The sequence below is a fragment of the Rissa tridactyla genome, chromosome 5 (assembly GCF_028500815.1).
Source record: "Rissa tridactyla isolate bRisTri1 chromosome 5, bRisTri1.patW.cur.20221130, whole genome shotgun sequence".
NCBI classification, from domain to species: domain Eukaryota; kingdom Metazoa; phylum Chordata; class Aves; order Charadriiformes; family Laridae; genus Rissa; species Rissa tridactyla.
This window is the reverse complement of record NC_071470.1, coordinates 75,097,534-75,116,477: the sequence shown is the minus strand read 5'-3', so window position 1 is coordinate 75,116,477 and position 18,944 is coordinate 75,097,534. Positions and strand designations below refer to the sequence as shown.

The 18,944-nt window shown below is 39.7% G+C and overlaps 1 protein-coding gene across 7 annotated transcripts in view; it reads left to right on the top strand.

The window, feature by feature from the left end:
• Positions 1-18,944, top strand: part of WDFY3 (WD repeat and FYVE domain containing 3) — a 178,025-nt gene that overhangs the window by 131,677 nt on the left and 27,404 nt on the right. For 6 of the 7 annotated variants that reach the window (XM_054202046.1, XM_054202045.1, XM_054202044.1 and 3 more), the window contains 11 exons: positions 2,574-2,809; positions 4,091-4,225; positions 6,144-6,323; positions 8,231-8,464; positions 10,403-10,502; positions 12,033-12,193; positions 12,741-12,970; positions 13,823-13,932; positions 14,808-14,990; positions 16,818-16,975; positions 18,462-18,539. In XM_054202046.1, the coding sequence (XP_054058021.1) occupies positions 2,574-2,809; positions 4,091-4,225; positions 6,144-6,323; positions 8,231-8,464; positions 10,403-10,502; positions 12,033-12,193; positions 12,741-12,970; positions 13,823-13,932; positions 14,808-14,990; positions 16,818-16,975; positions 18,462-18,539 (1,805 nt within the window). The remainder of the gene's footprint in view (positions 1-2,573; positions 2,810-4,090; positions 4,226-6,143; positions 6,324-8,230; positions 8,465-10,402; positions 10,503-12,032; positions 12,194-12,740; positions 12,971-13,822; positions 13,933-14,807; positions 14,991-16,817; positions 16,976-18,461; positions 18,540-18,944) is intronic. The other variant, XM_054202043.1, reaches the window with a different exon arrangement.

The following is an 18,944-nucleotide window of genomic DNA, read 5'->3' as shown; positions in this document are numbered from 1 at the left end:
TGGGAGTGCGTGTGCGTATGTGTCGAGGTGGGGGTTATTTTATGACTGCTGTCGAGCAGATGCATCCTGTCTGTTCCTGTTGTCTGCTGTGCTCAGATGCCTCTGCACTTCGTTTTTCTTACAACTAAGAGTTAGACTTCCTAGGCAAAAGGGGAGCTGTTTTACAAAACTACCCTTCAGTTGACATTGCACAGACTTCCTTGTCGTTCAGTATTACCTCATTATCTGCACGAAGCCTCTGTAGCTAATCAGTTTTTTCTGTTGCCATCACGGTAAGATTAAGTAGATTCCGTGGACAGGCACGTCTGAGCTAGGTGCAGAGGTAGCACAGCGTAGCACCTTATGTACGCAGCTAATAAAGGTGCTGTAAAATTTACTTGTTTGTTTACTTTTATTAGTTAGAGCATCATGCGGTGTTACACCTGAGCTGCTTTGTCTAGTGAGTTCTTTGCCAATTAGATTTACCAGTTTGAATTTTTGCTGTCTTGAGAATTTCTGTGTTCACAGTATCATCTCATCCTTTCTTTTCCTCTCCCTCTCCTGTGTTCTTCTGCACGCACGCACGCTCTCTTTCTCTCTCCGATTAAAGACTTTCTTTGCAGGTTCTTAAAGCCTCGTTTATCCAGCTTATCAGACCTTTCCGTTGCCCCGTGTGATCCAGAATTCAGCGTGTATTTTGAGCATCTCTAAGCTGTCTGAAATGCATCTCCCAAGTGTCTGAAATAACTGATTCCAATTCTGTGTAGACAGGTGTAGTGGCTATTTCCCATGGACCTGGGTGTGTTTAGGCAAAATAAGATAGTGCTTTTCAGATGAATGTCCATTTGGACCCTGATATAAATCCATTGAAATTAAATGGGAGGCTTTCATGAGCTCGAGTAGGCTTTAGATCAAGGCAGTGGTATTAATAGTACTTTTAACTTAATTTTTGTTCCTAAAATGACTGTACAAGGGGCCACCTCTCTGTTGCAGCAGTATATGATCTGTTTCTGTGCTAAAGATTTTTCTGAATTGATTTATTATAAGGAAATAACTGTGAAGTGTTATTGAAGTGATCTTACTTCAGGAAGAGGGCTTTTCCTGAAATGAAAATATAAAGTCCATTATTTTCTGCTTTGACTCTTTGAAACACATCCAAGTATCTTCTGCTGTCTTGTTATTTTTTGCATAAATGAAACTGTCTATTAAGTCTATTTACAGTGGTTTGCTATAATATATCACTCAGGTTATTCTACTAGGAACGTAGGATGGTTCTTTGCATTATTAATGAATTAGGAAGGTTAAGGAGAACAGTTTTCCTGAAACCATTATCTGTTTGTTTGGCCAATTTTGATTAAGGTCCTGTATTTTATTTAATAAACAATTTTTGCACATGCATGTGCCTTAAAATTTGAAAACCATTGATATTTTAGGGAATTGACTGTTTATTCAGTATCCACTTTAAATGTCCAATAACATAAAAATTTTCTTCAGTCACAAAATCTTTCTAAATAAGATTTTGAGTTACACTCATGTTTGGAGAGCATTTGTAGAGTTTTCCTATTTTTCTTATTATGGTATCACTTTAGTTGAATCCAAGCTGGACTGTGACCAAACAGATATTTTTAAACTTGTGTCTCATCAAATGATAGTGACAGATTATCTAACTTTCATATCCTGTGTTTTTTAATAAATTGCAACACACTGGATCCAAGATTTCTCATGAAACCAAATAGAAGCCTTTTCGCGCACACACACACACACCCCCAAGATTATTGGTGGAATTCCTGCAGCTTTGTAGCAAACATTTCATTAGTCTGATTCCAACTTCTGTTGGAAAGAATATCTTTATTAGAGCCTCAGAAAAACAAGCTGATCTCTGGCAGTGTCCAAAGAATGGCTCACTGTCTGGGTTGATGTGGAGACTGAACTGTCTTCCTACCTCCTTCCTCATTTGAAAGTAAGCGGTTCTGTGGTCCTGGTGTATTTATTTATTTTTTTAATAGGAAAATGAAATACCTATGTAGAAGCAGGGTCGCAAAAGGTGAATTTTGTGCCTCTGGCAGCACTTAAGATAAAATATAATGCTTCATACCAGCTGATTAATCAGTACCAAAACAACTGAAACAAGATGCCCCTGAGACACTGGAAACAAAATTAGCTGCCCATCAACTTAAATGGGCCCTTGGATTGCTGCTTGGTAATATAAATCTGTAACTGAGATTAAGGTGATACGTCCTTCTCAGACAGCGAAATATCTTTTTTCCAGCAGCTTGAGTGTTTTAAAAGTCTGAAATTGCGGTCATGGTCAGAAAATGGATCTCTGTGTATGCAGTAGCATTAGGCAGTCTGTATGAAGCAGCGTCATCTATGTGGTACTGAAATGCAATCATTTCCTTTTTTTTTATTGATAAAATTAGACATCTGAAGCAGAATTGCATATGTGTGTGATGGTCTATATGCACACATTCAGTTTTTACAGCGTTAATTTCTGAGGAGGTACCGTCTTGAGTTCACTGCTCTACGAAGAGGGAGCTTCATAGGCACTTCCCTATTAACATTGTTGGCTCTTTGTATTTTTTTTTTCATCTTAGGTTTCAATGTGGGCAGGAGTGCTGGTGGCAGATCGACAGTCCGGGAGATTAACCGGGATGCTTGTCACTTCCCAGGCTTTCCCGTTCTGCAGTCCCTTCTCCCGAAGCACACTAATGTACCTGCGCTCTATTTCCTCCTCATGGCCCTTTTCCTGCAGCAGCCGGTCACTGAACTGCCCGAAAACCTGCAGGTCAGTGCACCTGGCATCAGCAGCCGATGTAATCAGGGTTGCCAGGTAGGGATTATCTAGTAAGATATAAATGTAATTCTGTCTGTCATGCGAGAAAATAATGGATTAACCAGGCACCCTCCTTCTCTGCAGCTGATTCACAGTCACAATGTGGTGTTTAGTGCGGAACTGGTTGGGGTGGGAGGACGAGATACGGTGGGAGGATGTGGAAGGCAGCCTGTTATGGCATAGCTGTCACTGGTGTCTTTCTGGTCTGTTTTGGGGTCAAATGAGAAGCAGATCCCTGGTTCAAGCAGGCATGGTGTGGGCATCGAAGGGGGCATAATTTTTTCCTTGCTTTCTTTGTTGTGGTGGTGGTTGGTTGGTTTGTTTGTTTTTAAAGAAGTGGGGAGTTGCTGTGTTAAAAGAGAGTTCATGAGGTTACAGACAAAACGAGGTAGCTTTTATTTCAGAAAATCTCTATGGTTTTGTAGGGAGGCATCTTGGTTGTTGCTGGAAAACATTTATTGTTCTTATTCTGAACAGGTTGGTTTTTGGACTTGTTTTAATTGTATGTAAATGAGTAGATAGGATATGGTTTACAACAGAGTCCTAGGAAGCCTTGGTATAGTGCTTTAGGGAGAAAAGCCACACTCCAGACAGACAAGGTACCTGTTTAGAATGGATGCAGTGCTAACATTCATTTATCAGTGGGAACTGGAAAGTAAAAATTTCAGACTGAAAGGTATTCTGCCTGTCTGTTTTCTCAAGAGGAATACTTGACAGCCCGTTCCGCGCTGTGCTACAGTGAAGTAGAGTCATGAAGCTCTCCTACTTACAGCACTGAAGTATGGCCCTGTTAAATTGAAACTAAATTCAATTACTTAAAATATTTAGCAGTAGCAGTCTTAAGGCTAGAGGTGGGCACTTTGTCCTTTTTTATTTTTTTAATTGATTTAACTTTTTGGACTTGCTGGAAAACGCAGCTTGGTTTGTTTTGTTCTTTTTTTTTTTTTTTTTTTCCTGTGGGATACCATGTGGGTTTTACTGCTACATGTGAGTGAACTGAGGTGATTGTGCAGACTTGTGCAGGTCTCTTCTTGTTTCAAAACACTTAAATGCTTCGAGAAAATGAGAGTTGCATTTATGTTAGTGCATGGTTAGAAGGCATTTTCTTCAGTGACCTTCGCATGAAGCTTTTGGGGATAAAGTTTGGAGGACATGAAACAATTCATTTTTTATATACTGCCAAATGAGCGTATTGTAGGTAAAATAAAAAGCAGTATCAAATTGTACAGGATAAAGCAATTATTTCATGTCATCTTTCTTCTCTTTCACCTCTTACAGTTTGATTTAGACTCTATTTGGACATTCATATTTGGAGTTCCTGCCTCATGTGGCACCGTTACCTCTTCAATACACAGTGTTTGCACAGAAGCTGCCTTCTTGTTATTGGGAATGCTGAGGAGCATGCTGAATTCTGTAAGCATAAAAAATTTTGCTCACATCTGAAAATACAGAATTGTTTGAGTTTGCCATGTGGTCAAAAGCCAAATTGGAAAAGTTGGGGTATTGTTAGTGTCACGAGAAACCCAGCTGTGAGGTAGGCTCATAATACTTGGGTGAAAACCATCGTTGATAGTGGGTTACTCTATCTTACTTTATTTTTCATCATCTGTAGAAAAATTAGGGGCCACAAAATTAATGCTGCTTTTTCACAAAAAGGCTGGGCTTTGTGTTTTGCTGCAATTAAAACAAGAAAGCAGAAGGATAAAATGCCTTTGGCAGAGATCATTGAATTTCTTTCCTGATTAACGTTGTGGGGGAATGTTTGAGACTCTATATCCCATCTGCTCAGAGCTATGCGAGTTGCAGATTTCGTGCATGAACCTTCCACATGCAGAGAAGTCCCCTGACTATTAATAGCCACATGCTGGAGGAAATTAATTTACTGCCAGAAAAATGTGTTGTCTTCTCATCTTTGAATCTAATGTCAAGAGCAGTGAAAGTTGGTTTCTCAGTAGGAAAATTTTGTATTTCCTTGGAGCCAGAGAGTGTTATCTGCTGAAAATTGTGTCATGAAATGTTTGCAAAGCAGCAATCTGTTTGGTTGTTGCCTGTTTGGTCGTCATGTGTTTGCAATATCCTCTGAGAAGCATTGCTTGCATGTCTCTCCCGTGTTAATGAGTTCAGAAGTGTCTTCTGGACTTGTACACTGGTTATGTGTACGTGACCTGCTGCAGTAGAAGTTCCTGTCATCATCTGTTCTGTCTCTTGCTGGTGACTTGCTCTGTCATGTGTTTGGTTCTCACCTGTTTGGACACATTTGTGACGTGCTCAGACACATGTATTGTCTCTTGCCTTGCTGTCTTGTGCTGTGTCATCAGGTGTATGTTCAGATGTGCCATCACATTTTGGGTTGGCAGGAGTCAGCTCATGTTTACCAACATGTTTTGAATCATTATGTGTTAGGACATATGTTTTGTCTTGTGGTCCTTCGCGTGTTGTAAAAGTGGTCAGTCTCCTGTCTATTACATGCTCAAACATATATGCTCAAGGCATACATTACTGTCATGAGTTAGGCTGCCACGTGTTACAGCTGTGGGTTTGTCACATGTTCATTCATGTGTCTGGTTACATTTCCTCATGTTGTTGTACTTGTTCCAGCCTGTTTTATCATGACATGTCCTGTTGTTGTAATGTTTGTCATGTTCTGCTACATGTTTCTCATGCATTTGTGATGCGGTGACATGCTGCCCTGTGTTCAGTTACATGTTTGTGATGGCTTGGACACATGTTCTCTTATCACATGTTCTGTTGTCATGTGTTGCAGGCACATGTTTTGGGCATGTGTTTTATGTGTTTGTTAGAAGTTGGTGGCTTGTTCAAATGTCATGCATTCTGGAGGCAAGATTAACCGTGTGTTTGGTCAGGTGTTCATCATATGGTGACATGCTCAGACACGTTTTCTGTCACCACGGGGTCAGGTTTGGTGATGTGCCCAAACGCATTTTCTGTCGCTTGTTTGATCAGATATTGGGTCACATGTTCGGACACTGTGTCTTCGGTCTTGTGTTCTAGACATGTGTTTGGTCATGTGTTCTGACAAGCCCTCCAACACACATTTGACATGTTCTGGATGTGTTTTTCACACTTGGTCGTGTCCTTGGCCACACGTTCAATCGCCTGTTTCTGCTGTGCTTGAACAAGTGCTTGTCCACATGGTTGATCACATTTGACCGCATCTTTGATCACGTGTCACGATCACGTGTTTCATTGCATGTTTGACAATGCGTTTGATGTTTGACCCTACAGCTCCTCTTCCTGCAGCTCCTTTCTGAAATGAGAATTCTTCAATTAGTGCCATCTGTGCTAATGTGCTGTTTGTTTTTCAACCCAGCCTTGGCAGTCGGAGGAAGAAGGCTCTTGGCTTCGAGAATATCCCGTCACCTTGATGCAGTTCTTTCGATATTTGTATCACAATGTGCCAGATCTCATTTCCTTATGGATGAGTCCAGAGTTCCTGTGTGCGCTGGCAGCAACAGTGTTTCCTTTCAACATACGACCTTACTCTGAGATGGTAGGAAAGCCAGCTAGTGAGCTGTTTTGTTTTTCCCCTGAACGTTACTTTTGAGGATTTATCAATTAAACAGTCACGTAAAGATAAAATGGAAAAGAGGTTGTTGTAAAGGCTGGGCTGAACGTTTTGTACTTTGTTTTTGGAAGAGAGAGAAGCGCAGGTTCAGCTGGAGGGCAGTTGCTGTGCAGTGGCATCTGCAACTGCGTTTTAGGGGGAATGTACATGGTTTGTTTGCTAGTGGATCATTATTTTCAATCGTATGAACAATGTTAGCTCACATTTACAAAAGCCAAAGAGACTGAGTCAGCCTATGCTTTCAGCCCTCTGTTCTGGAGGATGTGATAAAATCTAAACCTTCTTTTTCCTCCCACTTCCCATTTCTTCTTTTGAGGCTTAACCGCAAAACAGTGTTCTTGTATTAGCTGGAACTGAGTTCAAGCCGGGAGAGGGTGTGAATTCAACTTTGCTTGCATTGCTGCCTGAAGTATTCTTTGAACTTAGTGTCGTTTAGAAATGATGCTGTTTCTAGACTATCAATGGAAAGGAAGTTATTGTTAGCCAACATCTAAAAGGAGTCTTACTAAGAACATGGAAGGATTCTTAGGCAACAGGTTGGCACATGCTAGAACTAGGCAGGGTACGGTAAAATACTACTTACGGGTGGCATGCTATCTTTTTGTTGCCAATAAAAGTGGGAGATCAGTTTTTAAAGGTGCATGCTGATGAGTGTCTCATAAAGATAGTTTATTTTGCTTTTAAGTTAGAAGTAGATGCTAGGAGCTCATGTTCTCTCTCAAAAAAAAGCCACTTATAAACCAGTCATGCTGATTTGGCATTCACCTGTATAGAGGTTTTAGAGTGAGCCTTGTGTCTCTGAGCGGGTTTTACTTTAACTACTAGGTCCCTTGAAACTTTGTGTAGCCGCCTGCCAACTTGAGCTCTTTGCTGTTTCAGGGCTCTCTTGGCTACAAATTGGTTTTCTCCTCCAGCATTTCTCTCTGTCCAAACGAGTAGAACTAATCAATCCCTTGTGAAATAGATGAATAACAGCCAGGTTCCTGCAACAAAACACTATAACCCAAATTCAGCCTGGAGAAAAAATTTTTAACTGTTCTTTCAGCCTTTCTGAGATTGCCATTAAAACCAGAAAGAGTATACATTCGGGCTTCTCTTAATTTCTTGGGAGAACTCTCCCACTGAAGCAGACCGAATGTTCAAAACATTTGGTTACTTCACATGTGAGCTGGTGATGTGATAAGGCTGTTGAGGGAAATCATGTTGTCTCCTCTTGCATTTGGAGGAGGGCATTACATAAAAAGAGTCACACTTTTGGATTTGACAGCTTTCACTATTGTTTGTGCTTTTGTTAGAGTCCCCTTGACGAGCTAGCCCCTCGAAGGTGATTGTTCATCAGAGACAGGAAAGCTGGAGCAGCCCTTTTTTTGAGATTTGAAAAGGCGTATTTCTTTTTTTGTTCTCTGTCATTTAAGCTTGATAGCCTTTTTTAGTTGGCTTCTGTCTTGATTTTATTTTAACTGCTTTAGTTAATAACTTTTTCAAAACTTTTTTCTTTTTTGCAATGAGAAAATTCATTTTTGCAAAGTATCTAGAAATTGCCCAAGTACTTCTTGTTGGCACGTGAATGTGAAATGTAATCTCTAGCTCACATAATTCATGCCAGTCTTTACTGATTATTGTTTGCCTTGGGAACCTGAAACTAGAATTTGGTTGTTTCTCCCTGATGTGTACTGGGGAACTGATCCTGAACATAATAATCTTGTAAAAAGGCCTCTTAAGAAGCAAAATGTGAAGTGAGTAGCCTTAGAAAGACAAGTGAAGAACAGAGTGGCAAAAAGATTGCTGTTAATTTGCTGATCTCTAGAGTTTTAACATGCTGTTTTTCACAGGTCACTGATCTTGATGATGAAGTTGGGTCCCCAGCTGAAGAGTTTAAAGCCTTTGCAGCTGATTCTGGCATGAACAGGAGTCAGTCAGAATACTGCAATGTTGGTACCAAGACATACTTAACCAACCATCCTGCCAAGAAGTTTGTGTTTGACTTCATGCGTGTGCTGATAATTGATAACTTATGCCTCACACCAGCCAGCAAACAGACTCCACTGGTAGATCTTCTGCTAGAGGTATAGTTTCTTTGATTTTTCTGGGGGTTTTTTGTTTTATTATTTGAACTTACTGTGGCACTTCCCTAAAATGTTTTCCTCTACCTAACTTTCAAAGTTAGAGGAGCGATGACCTGAGATTCAGTAGAATCCTGTAAATAGTCATGAAATAAGAGGGGGGTGAAAAAAAAAGGAACACTAATGTCTCATAAATAGTAGTTTGCTCACCTTTCCTTAACAGTGTGGAAAACCTAAAAAAGCAAACGTAGAGGGTTTAACTCAGCCTTCTTTTGAGAATGGTTTCTGGATTTCTCTTCCCTGTCCCCCCAGCATTTGTGTATATTGGTGACCATCTCAGGTGCTTGACCTGACAGTCTGCGTGCTGGTTCCTGGCTTTTTTTCTTGCTGTCCTCTGTTCTTCCCTCCACACCAGAGCCCTACTACCGCTTTTGTTTGTGTGTTCCTTAACTTCCATTTGACTCTGTTAGTTGCTGAGCACACCGTGGCAATGTTTTATTTCCATTTTGTCCTCACTTTGGAGCAGCCATAATCTTATTTTGGCATCTTAGCCAGTACCTCATGTTCTCTGGAAATACAGGAATCACAACACTAGATCCTCAATGGTGACAGCGTGAGAAGTTGTAGCTTTCTTCAAGTTTTATTTTTGTGGAGTATGATTCCTTTGTTAAACACCTTTCAGACCATGACCGCTGTATTGGTTTTGTTGAAAATATAAAATCCCTGCAAATCCCTGCAGAAATATTAAGGTTTCCTGCTTATTCTTATTAGATAAAAAGAAGTGGCAGGACATATGGCATGATATGCTATAAAAATTCACAAAATAACTGTGTTATCCTCCTATAAATTACCTTTTAAAGTTTGTGACACCTGCAGAAAGCATTCTTCTGTTAATGCTGAGGCAGGGAATGAGGAGTTTAGTTACTGTTTAACTGCCCACACCTTGTTTGGTCAATGTATTTTCAAATGTTCAGTTCACGTCAGTTCACATTCTCCCTTTCCTATCTATTTGTTACCTCATCCATGTGTTGCTGAGTCTCCCTGATTTTTTTTTTTGATAGTTGTAGGAATTTTGGACCGTACTTGTGTATTTCCTAGCACATTTCCTGGGGCAGTTGGGCATCTCTTTGCTGTCACAAAGCAAAAAATGAATAGTCAAGAGATGCAGTTACATGCAGATATCAGGAAGCCTGTTTGAGGCCGTGTTCAATCAGTTGCACTTGCTTTACCGCTGTTTAAATCTGGTATCACCATCAGTGTTACTGGCCCCTTAGCATAAACAGAGAAATGGGTATGTACACACTGCTAAACTGTTACAGGGAAAGACAAAAGCATGTTGACTTAATTCTGTATTGCTTTCTAGGACTGTTTAAGTGGATCATTCAGTTAGGTATGATTATGTACGCATTGAGCAACACGAGGTGATAAAGTGGTTTTACCCTTTAAATGCAAATGAAATTAGAAAGGTTTAGCACATCCATCTATTATATGACTATACCAAGGCTGCTGTAATGCAGAACGCCACACAGAAGCGGTGATCAATTTACATGTTTGATCTGTCCCATTTACTCATTTTTCACTGAAGGAGGTGACTGTGTGAACTGAGATCGCAGTTTAGCCATATGTTTAGTTAAGAGGTTTGTGCGTCTTTTCGGAATGTATTCTTTTCCAGTTCCTGTTATGGCAAAAGATAAATTTATTGGCTTTAAATAGGACTAATGCCTACTCTGTAAGACTGCATACAACCAACATATATTCGACATGCATTCTTAGATTTTTAGATAAAGCCAAGACTTTTTACTCGAGACAGAATGCTAAGAGAAGAAAAAAACATAGTTCACAAGAACTGCGAAAAGAGAATTCACCTAAAACACCCTCCCTTTCCCTCTTTTTGCTCACTAAGATATATTTGTTATCTTGACATTGCATTTCTTTTATCAGGCTTCCCCTGAAAGATCAACACGAACACAGCAGAAGGAGTTTCAGACATATGTTTTGGATGGAGTGATGGACCACTTACTTGCAGCTGATGTTTTATTGGGTAATATAGTAACGTTTAATTATCAATCTATTGATTTGAGCAAAAGGTTTTGATTATTTAACTTTTTCTTTATTAGTGTCCTGTTTTGTTACAACTTGATTGTCTTTATTTTTTTTCCTTTCCTTTGATGTGTAAATGGTGTTGCTGTGCTTGCGTGTTCCCTCCCTATTTTGATTGCGCCAAAGCATAAGATAGATTATTCAAAAAAACTATATGGCATGGATCTTTTGGATATGTAAGCCTGACAAATTGCAATCACATCAAAAAGAACTGAAACTGGATCTCGCAGCATCTCTTTTGTCCCCCTTGCCTTGGTAGAGGATCTGGAGCTTGTGTCTATTTATCGTGGGTGGGACTTAAAAGTGGGTGGTTTTTAAAAGTTAACTTTGCTTCCATTTTCTTCTACTGTGGTTTTATTATGAATGCACCATCCCAGAAAAAAAACTCTGCGATTAGCACTCCATTGATCCAGTTAATAAATGGACAGCAAGAGAATTAGAAGCTTGTAGCTTGGATGTCTGTAGGGTAGGCTGTCCGACCAGATGTAGGTGATCGTGAAGTGGTCTGTAGGAGTATTGCTGCTCAGGTGCCTGTCGGATTTCACGGTGGCCTGCTGGACTTCCCAGGAGTTCTCGGTCTGTTCTATCTCCATCCTAGATGTCATGGGGCAGCACGCATTTCTGTTCAAAAGTGCTTGTAAGGCTCTCCCTTTCTTGTCACAGCAAAGATTTGTCTTTCTCTGGGTGCAGTGCAGTAATAAAATTAATCCAATATCATGTTACATGAAGCTTTGGGTCAGTAAGGTTCCCAGAAGAGTCTCCTGCCCTTACACGTACTTCTGTGCAGACCACTAACAGGACTTTTGTTTCCCCAGGCATTCCTTCTTCAGGGTTTTGACAGCTTCCTCCAGGTGCAGTGCTATAAGTTGCTTTATGTAAAGATGAGGCAACAAGTGAATAAATGTAGGCGAACTTTGAGCAAAATCAGTGCCACTGATGACTTTTTTTTTTTTTTTTTTAATGGAAGTACCTGCACTTTTCAAGCTTCTCTTAATACAGCTGGACAGACATTTATGTTGACGCAGACCCATGCGGCTGATGCGCGTGGACTCAGTTTTGTTGAGCAAAGCACAGTGAGGAAGAAGTGATGCCAGCTGGCATCACTTGTCACCTCTAGGTGTTTTAAAAGGTTCTTTTCTTTTTGAAAAAGCGAAAGTATAATTTAAAATAGCTACCAGTTGAAAAGGAGGACCATGCATAAATATGATGCCTCGGGATCATAGGACTACCATTTCTTCTGGACTCTTCCCGCCCCAGCCCCTCCTTTTTTGGTCTTTATCACTGTCGATTTCAAACATTTGCTTACCATCGAAGATCATTGTAGCGAAGCCATGAGGTTTTAGCTTTTTCTTTGACTGGGTGTTTTTCTCTTTTACAGAAGTCTAGAAAGGACGGACTAATGTGAATGTATTTATGCAGATGTGGGTTTTTTGATAAATGAATAAAACTTTGGGGTTTTTTTATTACCTAGGTGAAGATGCATCTTTGCCGATAACGAGTGGAGGAAGCTACCAAGTGCTGGTGAACAACGTGTTTTATTTTACACAGCGTGTGGTAGATAAGCTTTGGCAGGGCATGTTCAACAAAGAATCCAAACTTCTTGTGGACTTTATAATCCAGCTCATTGCACAGGTAACAGTGTTGTTCTACTTGCCTGCTTGCAAAAACATTTTCACAGGTTATGTTAAAATCCATGGAGTGATGTTACTAAGCAGCCTGCTAGCAATGCATGTCAGGTCAGCATAGAAGTATGCTTTTCTTCCCCAGCCTTCTTTCTCTCTACTGAGCTTTCCTAGCACATCTTGTCAGTGTGGAGTGTTTTAATATGGGATGGTTGAGTAAAAACTGCTTTCAAATGACATAATTTTTTAGAAATCCCCCAAAATAAACCAAAAAATTTACCTCACATGGATTTTGGGAAGCTTCCTAAATTTACCTTGACATTTTTGGAAAGCTTCCTCATGTGCTTTCATTGTTAGAAATCAGTGTCTTTACAGATGTTAAAATTTTAAGTGTATCATGTATTCATGTTATTTTCGTCCTTGAAGTTCGTAGATTTTGACACGTTTAGTAAAATACTGATTTTGCAAAATGAGCACGGGTCAATTCAGGGGAAAATTCTGTGCCAGTAAATTGATTTTTTGCTACTATCTGATCGTGTGTTTTTATTTCACATCAGTCAAAAAGAAGATCTCAGGGACTATCGCTGGATGCTATCTATCACTGCCTGAACAGGACCATCTTGTATCAGTTCTCAAGGCCGCACAAAACTGTTCCTCAGCAAGTGGCTCTCCTTGATTCCCTAAGGGTCCTTACTGTGAACAGAAACTTAATTTTGGGACCTGGAAATCATGATCAAGAGTTCATCAGCTGCCTAGCTCACTGCTTGATTAATCTGCACGTGGGAAGGTAAATATCTCAGACATAAACTCATTCCAGAACCGGGGCTGTGGAGTATTAAAATGACCTGTTGTCTCTCAGCAATGACACTTGCCTTGCAAATAAGTCAGCAAATTCTGGATAATTTTCCAGCCAGTGAAATGCGAGCACGCTTAAGTGATTGATTTTGAAACAAAATTAAGTTTGAAGAGTCCAGGTATAGAGAACATTCTTACCTCCTTTTACAAAGATATTTTAAAATTCTGACACAATTGCTTGTCTAACCTTTTTGTTGTTATGCTTTGATAACTTGAAATGTTTTCAAGGTAGAAAGAACCACTGGTCCTAAGTAATTAATAGTCAAAAGGATCTGTCATTAGATTTATAGTCTATTGAATCATTTCATACAAATTTTGTGTCTTGGTACTTGGATGTATAACACTGAAGTAAGTCTAGTCAGGCGTTTAATCAGATGCCTGTGACAAATGCTGTAGACACCTACTTTTCTGCATTGCTGTTAAGGCCTGCCTGGCATTTTTGTTTTCTCTTTCCAAAAAAATGTACAACTTGTGTTTCATCCAAAGACACTTGAGAAGCATCACCAGCAGAAACCCTAATGTTCTCCATTTGTGGCCTCGTCTGTTTTGTGTTCCTTCAAATATTAGCATCTCTCTCTAGTGCCATCAGTGTCCATGGCGTGTCATTTTTCATAAACCTTCAGTTCAGCTTGTGACTGCAGATTACCAGAACTCAAGTGGACAGAAGGGAAGATAACGTTGCTGTACTAGCACATATTAATCTTTGTGATACTGTCACAGGGAATCAAATGCTCTAACTGGAGGGTTTTTTTCTGGTTGTTATTAATTCGCTGTGTATTTGTAGCAACGTTGATGGGTTTGGATTGGAAGCAGAAGCCAGGATGACAACTTGGCACATTATGATCCCCTCTGATATAGAACCAGATGGAGTCTACAATCAAGATGTCAGCGAAGGTAATCCGAGAGTGACAAAGCCACAGATGTCTGCTAATGCCACTTCTGTATGGCATTATGTCACTAATCTTTCACCCCAGTTATTCGTAGGGCTGGCGGGGGGGGGGAATGTGTATAAAAAATATATAAAAAATAGATGAAAAACCACTTAGAAATACCAAGACAGGCATGTCCAGGATAAGTTTCTGTTTTGCTAAAATAGCAAGAGCTCTCCATTGTTTTCTGGACACACATCAGAATTAGACATACTGCTTTATGTACACTGAGTCGAATGCAATAGAAATGGGTCACTTTGAGTGTGCATCATGGTTCTATACCAGCTGGATCTTCCATGAGCATAGGTAAGAAATAATTGGTATAAGCGGTAAAATTATGCAGTGGCATCCTCACGATCTTTCACTGAAAGAAAATTTATGAACTAGCTGTGGAAGAAAGGATTCCGTGATTTTTATTTTTTTCTTACATGTGTCTATTTGATATTTATGCAGGTGTGTATTTATGCACACAGTCATATGTAGAAATGCTAAAGCGTAATATGTGCATGGAATCATATATATGTTGATAGACATATACTTCTATGAGGTTTTTTTGAATTTCATTTTGTTAATAGATGGATGTGGGAGAAGAATCACAACTAATCAGAGCCAGTATTTCAGATTTGCAGAGAAAAAAAATGCCAAAATTAACTGTTAGATACTTTCTGTTAGCATATAAATGGAAAAAAAAGAAAGGCTGGCCAAAGGCATTTCACAGGTCATGCAAGAGAGGAAGAAACTGGAGTATAATTGCATAAATTATTCAGTTCACTACTGTAAAAATACTAATTCTATAAGCACTGTAGAAAGCTTGCTGTTTGTGTTCTTGTGCCTCTGCAGGTCGCCAGCTTCTTTTAAAAGCCATAAACAGAGTGTGGACAGAGCTGATCCATAGTAAAAAACAGGTTTTAGAAGAAGTTTTCAAAGTGACGCTACCTGTCAATGATCGTGGCCAAGTGGATATAACTGTTGCAAGACCTTTTATTGAGGAAGCAAGTTTAAAGTGTTGGCAAAATCATTTGGGTAAGCGTAACTGAGGATTTACCTGTCCTGAACGGTAGATTTCCCTGAAGTGAACCGTATGCAGTGGACATTTGAATATGGGCTTAGCTTTTGTGTCGCAGTAAGTACTCTGTCACCGTTTAATGTTTCTCATTCAGAAACTGTACCACGTATAGGATATACATACACTCCACTGCGCACAGGGCCTTTATTCAGTACTGTCGGTGGTCTCATCAGCATCCAGTGTTTGTGAGTCAGCGCACACCAATTAGCGTATTGTGGATTACAGTGATGGGTTCATTTAGCTACTCTCCATGAATGCTTGGATTGGGGTTACCTGTGATTACCATTGTCAGGATTGGATGTGCCTGGCAGGGAGGGAGACCCCCGCCTTGAGCATGTCGGGGTGCAGCCTGCAAACGCTCGGTCTGCGATATGGTTGGACATGCATGACTGAGCAGTCCTTCTCTAGCAGCAAGGGTACCACGACTTCTCCTCCTTGGCTGGGAACTCTGGTCAGCATGGGAAGCAGCTTTGCAGGAAAAGGACCTGGGAATCCTGGTGGAAAACGAGTTTAGCACAAGTTAGCACCATGCCTGTGTAACTGTTGCTGGACTGGATTAGCAAGAGTTTAGACAGAAGATAATAAAATTCCATAGATGTGACTCCTTTGATTACGCCGCTTTAAAGTAATTGAGTTTACCTGGATGTACAGAAAGCCTTTTTGGAAAGTTGGAATAGTTGTTTTTACAGTCTCTCTGTTTCTAGATGTGCTTTGTCCCTGGCTGATGTTTGTTCAAGTTTCCAGTATCTCCCTGATAGTATAGTTGCAGAAATGTTTTGAGTAGAGTGAAGGATCTTTGGAGAAATTATTGCTATAAGAAAGTAGTAGTGGTTTTAAAAAAAGAAAAAGAAAGCTCAGGTGTGGAGTGAATTGAAGAAAGTGTGAGGAATGTGAGCATGTATTTTCTAAATCAGAAGTAACTGATAAACAGCACGATCCATTAGCAGAGTATCGGGAGGATGTTAAATTTTTTGAGACAGTTGAACTTGGGTGGGATTTTTTTACTTCAGTTTTAAAGTAAGCACACCAGTCTTGTGGACTTGACATGGCTGTACGTGCACAAAAAGGTGCAGTAGGCCCACCTAGCTTGTCTGGCCGATACAGCGTATTTTGCCACCAGATTGGTTAGTGGGGTCACGTTGTCATCTCTACGTTTTTGGGTAGGGATACGGTGCTCAGATGCATTTTTTTTTTTTTTTTTTTTTGCTACTGTCTACTGTTTATAACATAAATTATGGAAATTCTGTTATCTTTGTGACTGTTCTGAGAAAAAAAGTATTTCTCCAGATGCTGTCTCCCTTCTTTGGAATGCCAACTTGTTTTTTAAGGGATGTAAATCATGCAAATTAAAGTTGGTGGGGGTAGGAAGAGGCTAGGTGATGATTTTGTTTATATGTAGCTGGTTTTCACCTCTTCAGATGAGGACAGAATTCATAGCTATGGACCCTGATTTTGATAATCAATAAAAGGAGTAACGAATCTGTTCATCACGCTTCACTTCAAAACGCAAGCAATTCCCAGATTTCATCTGGGAATCTTTCCTCATACAAGTCATGAATGTCTGACATGAATGTAGTGCTCCTGGGCACTCTTAAAAGAAACAAATAACAACAAAAAAACCCAAACAAACAAAACACATGCACACACACAACAATCCCCCAAACAATCACCTTTTTAAAGCAGCAGAAAAGGTTATTCTATTTAAAAAAACAACTATAATGGGGGTAGGGGAAAAAAGAAAACCACCTAAAAAGTACTCCCAACGCTTTCTCTTTGTTTTTCAGCTCATGAGAAGAAGTGCATCAGTAGAGGGGAGGCTTTGGTTCCAACCACACAGTCCAAACTTTCAAGAGTTAGCAGTGGCTTCGGCCTCTCTAAACTAACCGGTTCCAGGAGAAGCCGCAAGGAGAGTGGGCTCAATAAACACAATCTCTCTACACAGGTACTTTCTGGCAATTAATAACATGCAGTCTAAAATCCAACAAGGTATGTTCAGGGTTTGTGGTAAATATCCCAATGTAAGGTATCCTGCAGAGCGTGAAATGATATGTGGTGCTTGGTTTTTTTTCCCCTTTTTGAATATCCTGACTGGGCATCGTGCTTCTGTGTGTCCTAATCTAATAGATATGTCCGTATGATCTAATAGGTGTATCTGTAGCGTTAAGCCAAGAGTTAAACTCTGTTGTTGATGGGACTGCTCAGCTGCTTCTGGTTACATATATGCTTTATTGCTTTGCTAGTCTGGCTCTTAAATTCAGTTTGAAATACTGCTCTGAAATGGATGATGTGAGAAAAATTTTTTTTTTTTTTTTTCATCCTGCCCCCAAGATTACGTGGTTTAGGAAGATCCCTCTATGACCGTGTATCATTTCTAAACAAATGCTACTTTGCGCTGTTACTGTACGACAGAGAAGAGTTCAGCAAAACAATATGTGATAGAATTGGAAATTCACTTTACAAACCTGCTTGCTTGAGAGGGGGGGTGGAAAAAAAAAAAGTAAGTTAGACCACAGTAGCACAGCAGGGGTGCTCTCAGCAGGACAGTACATGGTGGGGCATTGCAAGGAGTTAATATAAAGTATCCGAGGCATTGAAAACAAAGGAAAGAGAGGGGTTTGAAAGTTTTGGAGAATTGAGTTCTTACTGTATTTAGCACTTGCAACATTAGGGACACATTGGCTCAAGGGAGGGGGCAGGTGTATTCCTGCCACAAGGAAATGTATCATTTCTGTTGACTTAATCAGGAGTTTGTGTCCTGTGGAAAAAAATACGTTGCCAGTTCTTTTTCTGATCTGAAGATCATTCAGTGGCTTTGATAAAATAAAGAATTCTCAGTGCTCTCGGGCCTCTTCCTGGTGAGCAGGCATATGCGTTAAAATGAAAAGGGAGAAACTCACAAACTGAGCTGACAGGAGCCGTTACTGGCTGTATCAGTAGAGGGAGCAATAAGTGAAAAAAGGTGTGTTGCGGTACAGAGCGAGGAGTGCTGCGTGTTTTGAGGGTTTCCAACAAACTAGGTAGTATCCACAAAATATTACTTAAAAGGAAATAGGGGAAAGTAGTAATATTTGTCAGTGCCAGTCTTTGGCTGTTTGGGAATGTTCTGAACTGTTAGTCGTGTGCTTGGAATATTTTCCAAATGTTTGCCAGTTTGTTTTAAAGGATATTCCTATACGTGAATTTATTGCCTCTTTTAAAAAAAACAAAAGAAGAAAACACCAAACAAAAAAAACCCTTAAGTACTGTCGCATGCAGTAGTTTGAAATTCATTAAATTCATTATCTAAATTCATTATCTTTTTTTTTTTAAATTAAGAAATGCTCCTTCGTGAGCAAATTTAGCAAGGTGATATATTCATAGGCTTTTCATTTGAACAAGATCTTCTTTTATAATGTGTCATTCTGTCTGTCCTCTTACCTTGGTATTAGGAAATTTCCCAGTGGATGTTTACTCACATCGCAGTGGTTCGGGACCTGGTGGACATGCAGTATAAGGAATATCAAGAGGTATCGTTCAGAGGATTAATTACCTGACACTGATATTTTGACCTGTTAGGTTATACCGATTCCATTTCTTAGTATGGGGCTAAAAATAGGAGGTTGTCATTGGTGAAATGTTTGAATTTTTAGATACAGTTGTTATTTTTAAGGGTTTTCTAAGTGCAATCAAATAAACAAATGAGGAAGCTCATTTTGATCTGCTTGTAGATGAAAACTCTTGTAGCAACATAATTACGTGTTAAATCTTTTTTTATTTTTCCAGAAGCTTAAGTAGTCTTTCCTTAGAAGTGTGAAAAAAAAGAGATTGGAAATCTGCTAGAATATGCTGTCGTTCTAAAACATTGTATAAAAACTTAAGATGGGAGAAGCATTGTGTACAAACATCACTTTTATAGTAACACAAAGAAAATT